Source organism: Rhinoraja longicauda, chromosome 20 (assembly GCF_053455715.1).
Source record: "Rhinoraja longicauda isolate Sanriku21f chromosome 20, sRhiLon1.1, whole genome shotgun sequence".
In the NCBI taxonomy this organism is placed as follows: domain Eukaryota; kingdom Metazoa; phylum Chordata; class Chondrichthyes; order Rajiformes; family Arhynchobatidae; genus Rhinoraja; species Rhinoraja longicauda.
This window is the reverse complement of record NC_135972.1, coordinates 2,798,164-2,814,716: the sequence shown is the minus strand read 5'-3', so window position 1 is coordinate 2,814,716 and position 16,553 is coordinate 2,798,164. Positions and strand designations below refer to the sequence as shown.

General features: G+C 49.8%; 1 protein-coding gene across 1 annotated transcript in view; it reads left to right on the top strand.

Moving 5' to 3' along the window:
* Positions 1-2,329: 2,329 nt before the first annotated feature.
* The window catches only part of LOC144603747 (sodium- and chloride-dependent GABA transporter 1-like), a 30,680-nt gene continuing 16,456 nt past the window's right edge, over positions 2,330-16,553 (top strand). Inside the window, 8 exon segments of the mRNA XM_078417454.1 lie at positions 2,330-2,543; positions 3,610-3,741; positions 5,305-5,405; positions 6,069-6,178; positions 10,464-10,596; positions 11,243-11,377; positions 13,952-14,055; positions 16,084-16,208. Coding sequence (XP_078273580.1) covers positions 2,330-2,543; positions 3,610-3,741; positions 5,305-5,405; positions 6,069-6,178; positions 10,464-10,596; positions 11,243-11,377; positions 13,952-14,055; positions 16,084-16,208 — 1,054 coding nt within the window.

Below are 16,553 nucleotides of genomic sequence, written 5' to 3'. Positions count from 1 at the left end.
GTTTTGGAATATCATGAGCTCGTATCTGTTGCAACGTTGGTCTTGGAAGATGACCATATCCCTCCATTCCTGGCATATCCATGCGCCTATCCAAAACCCTCTTCAATGCCACGATGGTATCTGCCTCCACCACCACCCCTGACAGCGTGTTCCAGGCACCCACCACCCTCTGTGTAAAAAAAAACCTCCTTTAAACCTTGCCCCTCTCAGAGTAAAGCTCTGCCCTCTAGTCTTTGACATTGCCACCCTGAGGAAGAAGGTTCTGACTGTCTACCCTGTCTATTTACGCCTCTCATAATCTTACCAGGTCTCTGAAAATAGGCTGGTGACTTGCAGGAACAAAAGAGACTGGAAGCGATGGAGTAACTCAGCGGGGTAGGATGGAGAACATGAACGGGTGATGTTTCTGGTCGGGACCCTTCTTGAGACTCGTGATGTGAGGTGTGGGCTTCATGACTTGTGGAGTTGGGTTGAGTTTCCTCATGGGTTGAGTTTAGTTTGGTTTAGTTCATTTTCAGAGATACGGCGCGGAAACAGGCCCTTCGGCCCAACGAGTCCGTGCCGACCAGCGATCCCCACACATTAACACCATCCTACACACACCGGGGACAATTGACATTTACACCAAGCCAATGAACCCACAAACCTGTCTCAGTTACTGCAGGGGTTAATAGTTGTTTTTGTTTCCCATGCTAATCTCTCCCCTTTACACCATCACGACTGTCTCTGTTACGGGTCGAGATGTCAGGTTAGACTAAAGGCTGCCACAGTATTGTCAGTGTGGAGTCCCAGTGTGCATGAGTTGTCTGGCGTGCTCCGTCAGGCGTGACATCTGCTCTCGCCAATCCCGCTTGCATGATGTTGTAACCTGACCCTTCCTTTGAAGGCAGGACTCTGTTCGTTGGAGTCTGGTGGAGTTGTGATTAACCTGTGCTCGAGAGGGGCTGAGATGTGAGACAGATACCTGGGGCTGATGTATGTCTCCTATGTCTACCCCCGACCAAAATAAATAGGAGCGAAGATGAGGAAGAAACTTCAGCTCTGGTTCCCCCGACTCTCAGTCTGAAGAAGGGTCTCGACTTGAAACGTCACCCATTCCTTCTCTCCCGAGATGCTGCCTGACTCGCTGAGTTACTCCAGCATTTTGTGTCTATCTTCGGTTTAAACCAGCATCTGCAGTTCCTTCTTGGATGAAGGGATTAAAAGTACCATTAGCAAATTTGCAGATGATACAAAGCTGGGTGGCAGTGTGAACTGTGAGGAAGATGCTATGAGGTTGCAGGGTGACTTGGACAGGTTGTGTGAGTGGGCGGATGCATGGCAGTTGCAGTTTAATGTGGATAAGTGTGAAGTTATCCACTTTGGTGGTAAGAATAAGAAAGCAGATTATTATCTGAATGGTGTCAAGTTAGGAAAAGGGGACGTACAACGAGATCTGGGTGTCCTAGTGCATCAGTCACTGAAAGGAAGCATGCAGGTACAGCAGGCAACGAAGAAAGCCAATGGAATGTTGGCCTTCATAACAAGAGGAGTTGAGTATAGGAGCAAAGAGGTCCTTCTGCAATTGTACAGGGCCCTAGTGAGACCGCACCTGGAGTACTGTGTGCAGTTTTGGTCTCCAAATTTGAGGAAGGATATTCTTGCTATAGAGGGTGTGCAGCGTAGGTTTACTAGGTTAATTCCCGGAATGGCGGGACTGTCATATGTTGAAAGACTGGAGCGACTAGGCTTGTATACACTGGAATTTAGAAGGATGAGAGGGGATCTTATCGAAACATATAAGATTATTAAGGGGTTGGACACGTTAGAGGCAGGAAACATGTTCCCAATGTTGGGGGAGTCCAGAACAAGGGGCCACAGTTTAAGACTAAGGGGTAGGCCATTTAGAACGGAGATGAGGAAAAACCTTTTTCAGTCAGAGAGTTGTAAATCTGTGGAATTCTCTGCCTCAGAAGGCAGTGGAGGCCAATTCTCTGAATGCATTCAAGAGAGAGATAGATAGAGCTCTTAAGAATAGCGGAGTCAGGGGGTATGGGGAGAAGGCAGGAAAGGGGTACTGATTGAGAATGATCAGCCATGATCACTTTGAATGGTGGTGCTGGCTCGAAGGGCCGAATGGCCCCCTCCTGCACCTATTGTCTATTGTCTTCCTGAGCAGACGGGAGGACACGTTGACACTAACCCACTCCTCCCATTTCCCTTTAGACCTACCTTGCGCAGTAAGGTGTGAAACCCCGCGGGGACCAGCACCTGATTGCAGGCCGGAGTTGTTGGACGTTGGAGCTGAGAGTGTGGACAAGCCCTGGGGCCAGGTGGAGAGACGGCGGGGATGGAACACGCTTCAGCGGAGATCAGCTTGGTGCTGGGCTCGAGGGAGCCGGGGCCGGAGGGAGGAGCGGATGGACAGGCGGCCAAAGACCAGGCCCTGCAGGACAGGGGGAGCTGGAAGGGGAGGTTTGACTTCCTCCTGTCCTGCGTGGGGTACGCTATTGGGCTGGGCAACGTCTGGCGCTTCCCGTATCTCTGCGGAAAGAACGGTGGAGGTAGGCCACTCACGGCGCCGAATAACGCCGCGCACAAGTGCACGGGTCCGAGCGTCAGCGGTGGAGTTGCTGCCCCCCCCTGTCTACATCTCCCTCATTGTCTCCACACCCTCCTCCCTCCCTCTCTCCCCCCCCCCCCCCCACACTCTTCTCGCTCCTCCCCCCTCCACGCTCCTCCCCTCTCTCCCCACTATTCCCATCTCACAAAATGCTGGAGAGTAACTCAGCGGGTCAGGCAGCATCTCAGGAGAGAGGGAATGGGTGACGTTTCGGGTCGAGACCCTTCTTCAGACTGAAAAGTCGCCCATTCCTTCTCTCCTGAGATGCTGCCTGACCCGCTGAGTTATTCCAGCATTTTGTGAAATAAATACCTTCGATTTGTACCAGCATCTGCAGTTATTTTCTTACTCTTCTCATCTCCCTCCCCACAACCCGCCCACATCTCCCTCATCCCTCTCTCCCCACAAGTTCAGCATGGACATTGTGGGCCGAAGGGCCTGTTCCTCTCCTGTTATATTTCATGGACAGGTGACATTTCAGGCATTAATAAATTAATAACCCCAACACTAGCACAAAAAAACGATAAATTAATAACTCCAATACTGGTACACACCCCCCCCTCCCCCCCCCCACACACACACACTCACACACACACACACACACACACACTCACACACACACACACACACACACACACACACACACACACTCACACACACACACACGCACACACACTCACACACACGCACACGCACGCACACACGCACACACACACGCACACACACGCACACACACGCACACGCACGCACACACGCACACACACACACACACACACACTCACACACACACACACACACACACGCACACACACACACACACACGCACGCACACACACACACACACACACACACACACACACACACACACGCACGCACACACACACACACACACACACACACACACACACACACACACACACACACACTTGCTCCTTGGTATGACCATTTGCCTGAATTTCAGAGTTGGGTGCCTTTGCTGTAATAATCTTCCATGTGTTATATTCCAGGTGCCTTCCTGATCCCGTATTTCCTGACGCTGATATTTGCTGGCATCCCTCTGTTTCTGCTGGAGACAGCTCTGGGTCAGTACACGTCCATCGGCGGCCTTGGGGTCTGGAAGTTGGTCCCCATGTTCAAAGGTCAGTGTTTCTCAACGTTGGATGTGGAACGCGCTTTGACAAAGACAACTTGTGCTATCGACAAGAGTGCAGCTCACACTGCCATAAATACAGGGGATCACAGAGTGCTGGAGTAACTCAGCGGGTCAGGCAGCATCTGTGGAGAACATGGATAGGTGACGTTTCACAGAGTGCTGGAGTAACTCAGCGGGTCAGGCAGCATCTCTGGAAAACATGGATAGGTGACGTTTCACAGAGTGCTGGAGTAACTCAGCGGGTCAGGCAGCATCTGTGGAGAACATGGATAGGTGACGTTTCACAGAGTGCTGGAGTAACTCAGCGGGTCAGGCAGCATCTCTGTTCCTGAGTCTGGTGGTGCGTGCTTTCAAGCTTCTGCACCCTCTAACAGATGGGAGTAGTGGGGTGAAGGGATGACCGGGGTGGGACAAGTCTTTGATGATGACCCTTCTCTGAAGAAGGGTCTTGACCTGAAACGTCTGGTCTGTGTGGTACCGATGACTAATAACTTCACCAGCAAGTTGGCATTCAAACCTTTCTAACAGAAAGCTTCCTTCAGATCTGACCCATTTTTATCCTGACTTAGAAAAGTGTGTGGTAATAATGTAGAAAAGGCTTACGGCATACCTAAATACCAGTGCCAATACATTAGAGACACAAAGAACTGCAGACGCTGGAATCACGACACCCAAGTGCTGGAGTAACTCAGCGGGTCAGGCAGCATCTCTGGAGAACATGGATAGGTGACGTTTCAATTAATTAATAACCTCAACACTAGCACAAAAAAAGCAATAAATTAAAACTCCAATACTAATACCAGCCCCCCCCCCCCCAGGGCCCTTGGTAGAAGCTAGATTCTTATAATAGATAGATTCTTGATCAGTGCGGGTGTCAGAGGTTATGGGGACAAGGCAGGAGAATGGGGTTAGGAGGGAGAGATGGATCAGCCATGATTGAATGGTGGAGTAGACTTGATGGGCCGAATGGCCTGATTCTACTCCTGTCATTTATGACGTTATGATAGTCAGAGACAGTCCACAGTTCATAGTTGAGGTTAGTGTTAGATTTTTTAGATTTAGAGATACAGCGCGGAAACAGGCCCTTCGGCCCACCCGGTCCGCGCCGCCCAGCGATCCCCGCACACTAACACTATCCTACACCCACTGGGGACAATTTTTACATTTACCAAGCCAATTAACCTACAAACCTGTACGTCTTTGGAATGTGGGAGGAAACCGAAGATCTCGGAGAAAACCCACGCAGGTCATGGGGAGAACGTACAAACTCCGTACAGACGGCGCCCGTAGTCGGGATTGAACCCGAGTCTCCGGCGCTGCATTCGCTGTAAGGCAGCAACTCTACCGCTGCGCCTTGCCGCCTTTATTGTGCAGGTTTGTAGGTTAATTGGCTTGGTAAATGTAAAAATTGTCCCCAGTGGGTGTAGGATAGTGTTAGTGTGTGGGGATCGCTGGGCGATGGGCCACAAGGGCCTGTTTCCGCGCTGTATCTCTAAACTAAACTAAACTGAACTGAACTAAACTAAACCTGCGCGCTTGATGTTCACAGGGGTTGGAATGGCCGCTGTCATCTTGTCATTTTGGCTCAACGTTTACTACATTGTGATCATCGCCTGGGCTCTCTACTACCTCTTCAGCTCCTTCACAATGGTGAGTCTCTGTCAGTGTGGGCTGAAGGGCCTCTGCTATCCCCTGCTATCCTCTGCTATCTTCTATAAGAAGATGTCTGGGGTTTTTGATCATAAGATCATAAGAGCATGAGGAGCAGAATGTGGCCACCGGCCCATCGAGTCTGCACCGACATTCGATCATGGATGATCTATTTTCCCCCCTCAATCCCATTCTCCCACCTGCTCCCCATAACCTTTGATGCTTTTAGACGTCTAGACTTCAGAGGTACAGTAGGGAGACTGGCCGCGGGGGGGGGGGGTAAATGCTGGAGTAACTCAGCGGGTCAGGCAGCATCTCTGGAGAGAAGGAATGGGTGACCCTTCAAGGGTCTCGACCCGAAACGTCACCCATTCCTTCTCTCCCGAGATGGTGCCTGATCTGCTGAGTTACTCCAGCATTTTGTGTCTACCATAAGATCATAAGTGATAGGAGTAGAAGTAGGCCATTCGGCCCATCGAGTCCACTCCGCCATTCGGTCACGGCTGATCCATCTCTCCCTCCTGACCCCATTCTCCAGCCTTCTCCCCATAATCCCTGACACCCATTTGTACTCATCAAGACAAATGGCAAAAAGAGAGGATGTGGATTTTCTTTCCTCCTGGTAAGCGCGTTGATTGAAGGATGTACTAATCCTTTCTGCAGGACCTGCCGTGGCAAAGCTGCAACAATGAGTGGAACACAGACGTTTGCTTCTCCAACTACTCGCTGGTTGACACCACCAACATGACCAGTGCCGTGACTGAGTTTTGGGAGTAAGTGACGTTCATTCCACACATTCACAACTCTCTGGGTGAAAAAGTTCCTTCTCACCTCAGTGTTAAATGGCCTCCTATTTATTTTAGATTTTTTTTAGATTTAGAGATACAGCGCGGAAACAGGCCCTTCGGCCCACCGGGTCCGCACCGCCCAGCGATCCCCGCACACTAACACTATCCTACTCACACTAGGGACAATTTTTACATTTTGCCCAGCCAATTAACCTACAAAACTGCACGTCTTTGGAGTGTGGGAGGAAACCAAAGATCTTGGAGAAAACTCACGGGGAGAACGTACAAACTCCTTACAGACAGCACCCGTAGTCAGGATCGAACCTGAGTCTCCGGTGCTGCATTCGCTGTAAGGCAGCAACTCTACCACTGCGCCACCGTTCCACCATTATTCTTAGACTGTGCCATTATTCTTACACTGTGGCCCCTAGTTCTGGACTCCCCGAACATTGGAAACATTTTTCCTGCATCTAGCTTGTCCAGTCCTTTTATAATTTTATACGTCTCTATAAGATCCCCCTCTCATCCTTCTAAACTCCAGTGAACACAAGCCAAGTCTTTCCAATCTTTGCTCATCCGACAGTCTCGCCATCCCGGGGATTAACCTGGTGAACCTACGCTGCACTGCCTCAATAGCAACGACGTCCTTCCTCAAATTAGGAGACCAAAACAGTACACAGAACTCCAGGTGTGGTCTCACCAGGGCCCTGTACAAATGCAGAAGGACTTCTCTGCTCCTGTACTCAAATCCTCTTGTTATGAAGGCCAACATGCCATTAGCTTTCTTCACTGCCTGCTGTACCTGCATGCTTGCTTTCAGTGACTGGTGTACAAGGACACCCAGGTCTCGTACAGTAGTGCGGACGGTGAAACACAACCATTGCCGAGTGCATGTTTGACTTGGACGTGAGCTTGGAAGGAGTGATGCTGCCACCTCTCAGGGTGATCCCTGAAGGAAGTGGTTGATGCTGCAAACGGAAAATCACTCTGATGCTCTTTGGAATTTCTGACGGGTTGGAATTGTGGGCTGACGTTATTTTACAACCAACTCGTGGTTCATCAGCCTGAAGAAGCAACCCGACCCGATACCTCTCCTGTCCGTTCCAATCCACTTTCAGTTTATGTGTAGGAAGACAATAGACAATAGACAATAGGTGCAGGAGGAGGCCATTCGGCCCTTCGAGCCAGCACCGCCATTCAATGTGATCATGGCTGATCATTCTCAATCAGTACCCCGTTCCTGCCTTCTCCCCATACCCCCCGACTCCGCTATCCTTAAGAGCTCTATCTAGCTCTCTCTTGAATGCATTCAGAGAATTGGCCTCCACTGCCTTCTGAGGCAGAGAATTCCACAGATTCACCACTCTCAGACTGAAAAAGTTTTTCCTCATCTCCGTTCTAAATGGCCTACCCCTTATTCTTAAACTGTGGCCCCTTGTTCTGGACTCCCCCAACATTGGGAACATGTTTCCTGCCTCTAACATGTCCAACCCTTTAATATTCTAGAAGGAACTGCAGATGCTGGTTTAAATCGCAGATAGACACAAAATGCCGGAGTAACTCAGCGGGACAGGCAGCATCTCAGGAGAGAAGGAATGGGTGATGTTTCCCATTCCTTCTCTCCAGAAACGCCACCCATTCCTTCTCTCCAGAGATGCTGCCTGGACCGCTGAGTTACTCCAGCATTTTGTGTCTATCTTCGATTTAAACCAGCACTTGCAGTTCCTTCCTGCACATTCTCTTTGTAAAGGTTTGGTTTAGTTTTCTGTCACGTGTACCGAGGTACAGTGAAAAGCTTTTTGTTGCCTGCTAACCTGAAACTTCACCCATTCCTTCTCTCCAGAGATGCTGCCTGACCCCGCTGAGTTACTCCAGCACTCAGTGAAACGTCACCTATCCATGTTCTCCACAGATGCTGCCTGACCCGCTGAGTTACTCCAGCACTCTGTGAAACGTCACCTACCATTTTCTCCAAAGAAGCTGCCTGACCCGCTGAGTTACTCCAGCTTTTTGTGTCTGCCTTCAGTGGAACTGCAAATGTTGTCTCTCTACAGAGTTGCCGATCATGTGCAGGTCACCATGGGAACACAGGAATGGAAATTAATATTTCCAGTATAGGCCGAGAAGCTGGTGGGACGGAGTGTTTGGAAAGTTTTCATGCAATTTACAGCTACTGTTCCAAAAACATCTTGCCAAGCAACTTGGAGAAATTGTTCGTCCATTTAGAGGTGATGAGATTAGGTCGCCAACTGTCCCATATTAGCCGGGACATCCCGTATTTTGGGCTACATTAGTTTCTCCCGTACGGGACCGCCCTTGTCCCGTATTAGTAGGGTTGCCAACTTCCTCACTCCCAAATAAGGGACAAAGGGTGATGTCACCGCCTCGCGCCCCACGTGACCTCACCCATCCAGTGGCCACATCCTCCCGCTCCACCAATGGCGGCCGCCCGGGCCGGGAGCACGTGGCCGCTGGCTGGGTGAGGTCACGTGGGGCGCGGGGCGGTGACGTCACCCTTTGTCCCTTATTTGGGAGTGAGGAAGTTGACAACTCTAGATGAGATATACCACCAAATTTTATATATTGACAGTAATATCTGGTGAGAAATTGAAATGATAGAGTTGAAAGATTAGAAGATTCATTTTCAAATACACATCTCTTTAGACTTTAGAGTGGACACAGGCCGTTCGGCCCACCGAGTCCGTACAGACCAGCGATCACCCCATACACTACCACCACACTCCACACACTGGGGACAGTTTACAATTTTCAGAAGCCAATTAACCTACAAACCTGTACGTCTTTGGAGTGTGCGAGGAAACCGGAGATCATGGAGAAAACCCACGCAGGTCACGGGGAGAACGTACAAACTCCGTACAGACAGCGCCCGTAGTCGGGATCGAACCCGGGTCTCCGGCGCTGTGAGGCAGCAACTCTACCGCTGCTGAGTCGTAAAAGATAAATTGAGACAAAAGGAACTGCAGGTGCTGGTATCTCGTGCAAGAGGCACAGTGCTGGAGGAACTTGGCGGGTCGGGCAGCATCTTTGGAGCGAATGGACGGGCGATGTTTCAGGTCGGAACCCTTCTTCGGGCTGATTGTAGTGGGAGGGAGAAAGCTGGAAGAGAGAGGTGGGGGCTGGACAAAGCCTGGCAAGTGATAGGTGGATACAGGTGATGGGTGGGAAGGTTGGATTGGCAGGTGGGTGAAGTGACAGAGGAGGCAAATGGGTGTCAGAATCGAGGAGAAGAAGAGTGAAATGTAAAGCTGGAGGGAGAGATACAGGTTGAAGGTCATGGGGAGGGGGAGTGAGGGAGGGGGGCTTTGAGTGAAGTGGTACAGGATAGTGGGAGAAATGAGTGGAGGGAGGGAAGTGGGGGAATAGGAGAGAGAGGGGGAAGAAGGGGTGATGTTACTTAAAATTGGAAAAGTCAATGTTCATATAGTTCAGTTTAGTTTATTGTCACGTGTACCGAGGTACAGTGAAAAGCTTTTGTTGCGTGCTATCCAGTCAACAGAAAGACAATAAGTGATTACAATCGAGCCATTTACTGTGTACAGATACATAATAAGGGAATAACGTTTAGTGCAAGGTAAAGCCAGCAGAGTCCGATCAAGGATAGTCCGAGGGTCTCTGTTGAGGTAGATAGTAGTTCAGCTCTGCTCTGTGGTTGTGGCAGGATGGTTCAGTTGCCTGATAACAGCTGGGAAGAAACTGTCCCTGAATCTGGAGGTGTGCGTTTTCACACTTCTGTACCTTTTGCCCGATGGGAGAGGGGAGAAGAGGGTGTGGCCGGGGTGAGACTGGTCCTTGATGATGCTGCTGGCCTTGCCGAGGCAGCGTGAGGTGTAGATGGAGTCAATGGAAGGGAGGATGGTTTGAGTGATGGTCTGGGCTGCGTCCACAATTCGCTTGGGTTGTCTGTTGAGTTGTAAGCAAACCGGGATAAAAGAAGAATACGGAGGCGTATCCATAATGAACATAATGAATGTGCATCACGTTATATATTCTGTATCACAACATGCTGGAGTAACTCAGCAGGTCAGGCAGCATCTTAGGAGAGAGGGAATGGGTGACGTTTCAGGTCGAGACCCTTCTTCAGACTTCTTCACATCAGTCTGAAGAAGGGTCTCGACCCGAAACGTCACCCATTCCCTCTCTCCTGAGATGCTGCCTGACCCGCTGAGTTACTCCAGCATGTTGTGATACCTTCGGTTTGTGCCAGCACCTGCAGTTATTTTCCTACATGAGATCTTCTGTATATTTGCAGGCGGAATATGCACCAGATTAGCAGCGGCCTGAACGAGCCGGGGCACCTGCGTTGGCCTTTAGCTGGGACCTTGGCCCTGGCTTGGATTCTCGTTTACTTCTCCATCTGGAAAGGCGTGGAGTGGACGGGAAAGGTAGGCCCTCGACATTCCTGCTTCACTCTACCTTCGGAAAAACACAGGAAAGTTTAGATTCAGGTTTAACCAAGTGTACCGAGGTACAATGAAAAGCTGGGGTGGTAGACACAAAACGCTGGAGTAACTCAGCGGGTCAGGCAGCATCTCGGGAGAGAAGGAATGGGTGACGTTTCAGGACGCTGTAGGCCCAGACGCTGTAGGCCCGGATGCTGTAGGCCCGGACACTGTAGGCCCGGACACTGTAGGCCCGGACACTGTAGGCCCGGACAGTGTAGGCCCAGACAGTGTAGGCCCAGACAGTGTAGGCCCAGACAGTGTAGGCCCAGACAGTGTAGGCCCGGAGGCCCGGGTGTCGCCTAACGGAGGATGCATAGCAACCCGCCTCCCGACCCAGGCAGCCGCCATTGGTAGAGTGGGAGCACGTGGCCGCTGGCTGGGTGAGGTCACGTGGGGCGCGGGGCGGTGACGTCACCTTGTCTCTTATTTGGGAGTGAGGTAGTTGGCAACCCCTAGTCGGCAGGGACTGAAGGGCCTGTTTCCGTGCTGTATGTCCCTGTGATTCTAATGGTAATTCTCTGTGATTCTAATGTTTGGTCCTGTCTGGCATTGACGTCTCTCTTCCTCTCTGCGTCCCTGTCACCAGGTTGTGTACTTCTCGGCGACCTACCCCTACGTCATGCTGTTCATTTTATTCTTCCGTGGGGTCACCCTGCCAGGGGCGAGGGAAGGCATCCTGTTTTACCTCACTCCCAATTTCACCAAGCTCTCCAGCTCTCAGGTGAGTGAGCCACGGATCTATCCACGTAACCGTGATCTCGGTGGCCAATAATCCCCACTGACCATCGACACCAGGCCTGCAGAGACGCAGTAGGCCACCAGTTCACAAGTTACAGGAGTAGAATTAGGCCACTCGGCCCATCGAGCCCACTCCGCCATTCAATCATGGCTGATCTATCTCTCCCTCCTAATCCCATTTCCCTGCCTTCTCCCCATAACCCTTGACACCCGTTCTAATCAAGAATTTGTCTGTCTCTGCCTTAAAAATATCCACTGACTTGGCCTCCACAGCCCTCTGTGTAAATGAGTTCCACAGATTCACCACCCTCTGACTAAAGAAGTTCCTCCTCACCTCCTTTCTAAAAGAGCACCCTTTAATTCTGAGGCTGTGCCCTCTGGTCCTAGACTCTCCCACCAGTGGAAACATCCTCTCCACATCCACTCTATCCAAGCCTTTCACTATTCGGTAAGTTTCAATGAGGTCCCCCCTCACTCTTCTAAACTCCAGCGAGTACAGGCCCAGTGCGGACAAACGCTCATCATATGTTAACCCACTCATTCCTGGGATCATTCTTGTAAACCTCCTCTGGATTCTCTCCAGAGCCGGCACATCCTTCCTCAGATATGGGGCCCACATTTGCTCACTGTACTCCAAATGTGGCCTGGCCATCGGCTCACATGTTGGGTGTATCCACCACTGGGCCCGGCATTGTGACAAATTGAACAGAGGCATTGATGGGTTCTATGAATTTCTCCAATTCAATGCAAAGCCATACTCTCTTTAGTCAGAGGGCGGTGAATCTGTGGAATTCTTTGCCACAGAAGGCTGTGGAGGCCAAGTCAGTGGATATTTTTAAGGCAGAGATGGACAGATTCTTGATTAGTACGGGTGTCAGGGGTTAAACATAGAAACATAGAAAATAGGTGCAGGAGGAGGTCATTCGGCCCTTCGAGCCAGCACCGCCATTTATTGTGATCATGGCTGATCATCCACAATCAGTAACCCGTGCCTGCCTTCTCCCCATATCCCTTGATTCCACTAGCCCCCCAGAGCTCTATCTAACTCTTTCTTAAATCCATCCAGTGACTTGGCTTCCTCTGCCCTCTGTGGCAGAGAATTCCACAAATTCACAACTCTCTGGGTGAGTTCCTTCTCACCTCAGTTTCAAATGGCCTCCCCTTTATTCTGGGACTGTGGCCCCTGGTTCTGGACTTCCCCCAACATTGGGAACATTTTTCCTTGTGGGTTGTGGGGAGAAGGCAGGAGAATGGGGTTAGGAGGGAGAGATAGATCAACCATGATTGAATGGCGGCGTAGACTTGATGGGCCGAATGGCCTAATTCTGCTCCTATTCCTTATGACCTTATGACTTTCAAATACATGTCATCGAGTCATGCATCTGGAGACGAGCTCTTTAGCTGAACTTTCCCATTCCGACCTACATTATCAACATCCCATCTACACTAGTCCCATTTGCCCATGGATTGTCCCTGTTCCTCTAAACCTTTCCTAGCCATGTACCTATCCAAGTGTTTTACAGAGTCTAAAATAAATATATATTTTTAAAACAAAAACAAATGTCTTATCGAGCCGAGACAAGGGAACTGCAGCTGCTGGTTGTTGACAAGGACACAAAGTGCTGCGGTGACCCCAGCACCCTGGGACATTCACACTGTCCCTGCACTAATCTAACCCAATGTTATTCTCTCCATGTGATTATCCATGCTCCCCAGGTTCTGTAATTGTGTGCAGTTTTGGTCTCCTAATCTGAGGAAAGACATTCTAACCTTAGAGGGAGTACAGAGAAGGTTCACCAGATTGATCCCTGGGATGGCAGGACTTTCATATGAAGAAAGACTGAATAGACTAGGCTTGTACTCGCTGGAATTTAGAAGACTGAGGGGGGATCTTATGGAAACATATAAAATTCTTAAGGGGTTGGAGAGGCTAGATGCGGGAAGATTGTTCCCGATGTTGGGGGAGTCCAGAACCAGGGGTCACAGCTTAAGGATAAGGGGGAAGTCTTTTAGGACCGAGATGAGAAAACATTTCTTCACACAGAGAGTGGTGAATCTGTGGAATTCTCTGTTGAGGCCAGTTCATTGGCTATATTTAAGAGGGAGTTAGATGTGGCCCTTGTGGCTAAAGGGATCAGGGGGTATGGAGAGAAGGCAGGTACAGGATACTGAGCTGAATGATGCAGGCTCGAAGGGCCGAATGGCCTACTCCTGCACCTATTTTTTATGTTTCTATGTTTCTATGTAATTCACCTAGAGGCAATTTACAGAGGGCCAATTAACCAACCAAATCTGATGTGGTAGGAAACCGGAGCACCCGGAGAAAACCCACGTGGTCACAGGGAGAACGTGCAAACTCCACACAGACAGCACCCAGGGTCAGGATTGGATCTGGGTCTTTGGCACCATGAGGCAGCAACTTTACCGCTGCGCCACCGTGCCACCCTGTTTTAGATTATATGATTTTTAATAATTGGACGTTTTGTGGTTCGGCGTTTGCTTTGATGAACCCTGGGGTTTTTAATCTCCGCTGATGGATGACTCTTCCTCTGGGCAGGTCTGGCTCGACGCGGCAACACAAATCTTCTTCTCCTACGGGCTCGGTCTAGGATCACTCATCGCTCTGGGCAGTTACAATCACTTCCACAACAATGTTTACAGGTAAATCACTTTGCTGGAATCAAACCAGTAAGTTCCTGCAGTTTACAACTCATAGATAGTAGAACAGACCACAGAACATAGAACAGACCATAGAACATAGGACAGACCACAGAACATAGAACATAGAACAGACCACAGAACATGAACAGACCACAGAACATAGAACAGATCATAGAACATAGAACAGACCGTAGAACATAGAACAGACTACAGAACATAGAACAGACCGTAGAACATAGAACAGACTGTAGAACATAGAACAGATCATTGAACATAGAACAGATCATAGAACATAGAACAGACCATAGAACATAGAACAGACCGTAGAACATAGAACAGACCACAGAACATAGAACAGATCATAGAACATAGAACAGACCACAGAACATAGAACATAGAACAGACCACAGAACATAGAACATAGAACAGACCACAGAACATAGAACAGACCACAGAACATAGAACAGATCATAGAACATAGAACAGACCGTAGAACATAGAACAGACTACAGAACATAGAACAGACCGTAGATCATAGAACAGGCTGTAAAACATAGAACAGACCGTAGAACATAGAACAGACTACAGAACATAGAACAGACCGTAGAACATAGAACAGACTGTAGAACATAGAACAGACCGTAGAACATAGAACAGACTGTAGAACATAGAACAGACTGTAGAACATAGAACAGACTGTAGAACATAGAACAGACTGTAGAACATAGAACAGACCATAGAACAGAACAGACCGTAGAACATAGAACAGACCACAGAACGTAGAACAGATCATAGAACATAGAACAGGCTGTAAAACATAGAACAGATCATAGAACATAGAACAGACCACAGAACATAGAACAGACCATAGAACATAGAACAGACTACAGAACATAGAACAGATCATAGAACATAGAACAGACTTCAGAACATAGAACAGACCATAGAACATAGAACAGACTACAGAACATAGAACAGACCGTAGAACATAGAACAGATCATAGAACATAGAACAGACCATATAACATACCACATGGAACATGGAACATAGACCATAGACAGAACATAGAACATAGAATATAGAATGGTTTTAAGGTGAAAGGGGCAAAGTTTAAAGGAGATTTGCGGGGCAAGTTTTTCCCCACAGAGGGGGGTGGGGGCCTGGAACGCGCTGCCAGGGGTGGGGCTGGAGGCAGATACCATAGTGGCGTTTATGAGGCTTTTGGATAGGCACGTGGATATGCCGGGAATGGAGGGATATGGATTGTGTGCAGGAGAATTAGAGCGGGTCTTGGCATCATGTTTAGCACAGACATTGTGGGCCGAAGGGCCTGTTGCTGTGCTGTACTCTTCCATGCGCTATATTCAATGTTCCAAGGCACTTTGATGCTTCTTCTGGCGGCCTGGCTAGAAGACAATCAAAAACACTGCCAATGAACAGGCCTGCCACACATTCATTGGCACGCACTGCCTGCTGTGAGCAACTCTGAGCAAGGGGGAGAGTAGCAGTGGAAATGAACAGAGAGGAGGGCTTTTCAGAAGGTCCAAACATTGTTTTCCCACTTGACAAACAGCTAAAGACCATCTGTCCTATTAGCCACAGGTGGCTAACACAGTTGCCAACTTCCTCACTCCCAAATAGGAGACAAGGTGACGTCACCGCCCCGCGCCCCACGCGACCTCACCCAGCCAGCGGCCACGTGCTCCCGCTCCACCAATGGCGGCCGCCATTGGTGGAGCGGGAGCACGTGGCCGCTGGCTGGGTAAGGTCACGTGGGGCGCGGGGCGGTGACGTCACCCTTTGTCCCTTCTTTGGGAGTCAGGAAGTTGGCAACCCTACTAACACGGGACAAAGGCGGTCCCGTACGGGACAAACTAATTTAGCCCAACATACGGGCTGTCCCGGCTAATACGGGACAGTTGGCGAGCCTATCCACAGGGTGGGGGAGGGGGGGGCGAGATTAATTGCATTTGGGATGTCTGTAATTTGATTGCATGTGTGTGTGTGTGTGCACTTCCCCTTTCCAGAGACTGCCTCATTGTCTGCACCATCAACTCCTGCACCAGCATCTTTGCTGGCATAGTCATCTTCTCCGTCATTGGCTTCATGTCCCACATCACCAATAAACCCATCAGCGAACTGGCGTCGTCAGGTAAGAACAGAGGCCAGTCTTGCTGCTCTTGAGCAGAGGCCTCGCCGTTTTGAACAGTTCTGAACATGAAGGTGGCAACTTGGCAACTTGTGGGAACTTGGCAACTCTTGTGTATCGGTGCTCCCCGGCTTACAATAGACAATAGGTGCAGGAGGAGGCCATTCGGCCCTTCGAGCCAGCACCGCCATTCAATGTGATCATGGCTGATCATTCTCAATCAGTACCCCCGTTCCTGCCTTCTCCCCATACCCCCTGACTCCGCTATCCTTAAGAGCTCTATCTAGCTCTCTCTTGAATGCATTCAGAGAATTGGTCTCCACTGCCTTCTGAGGCAGAGAATTCCAC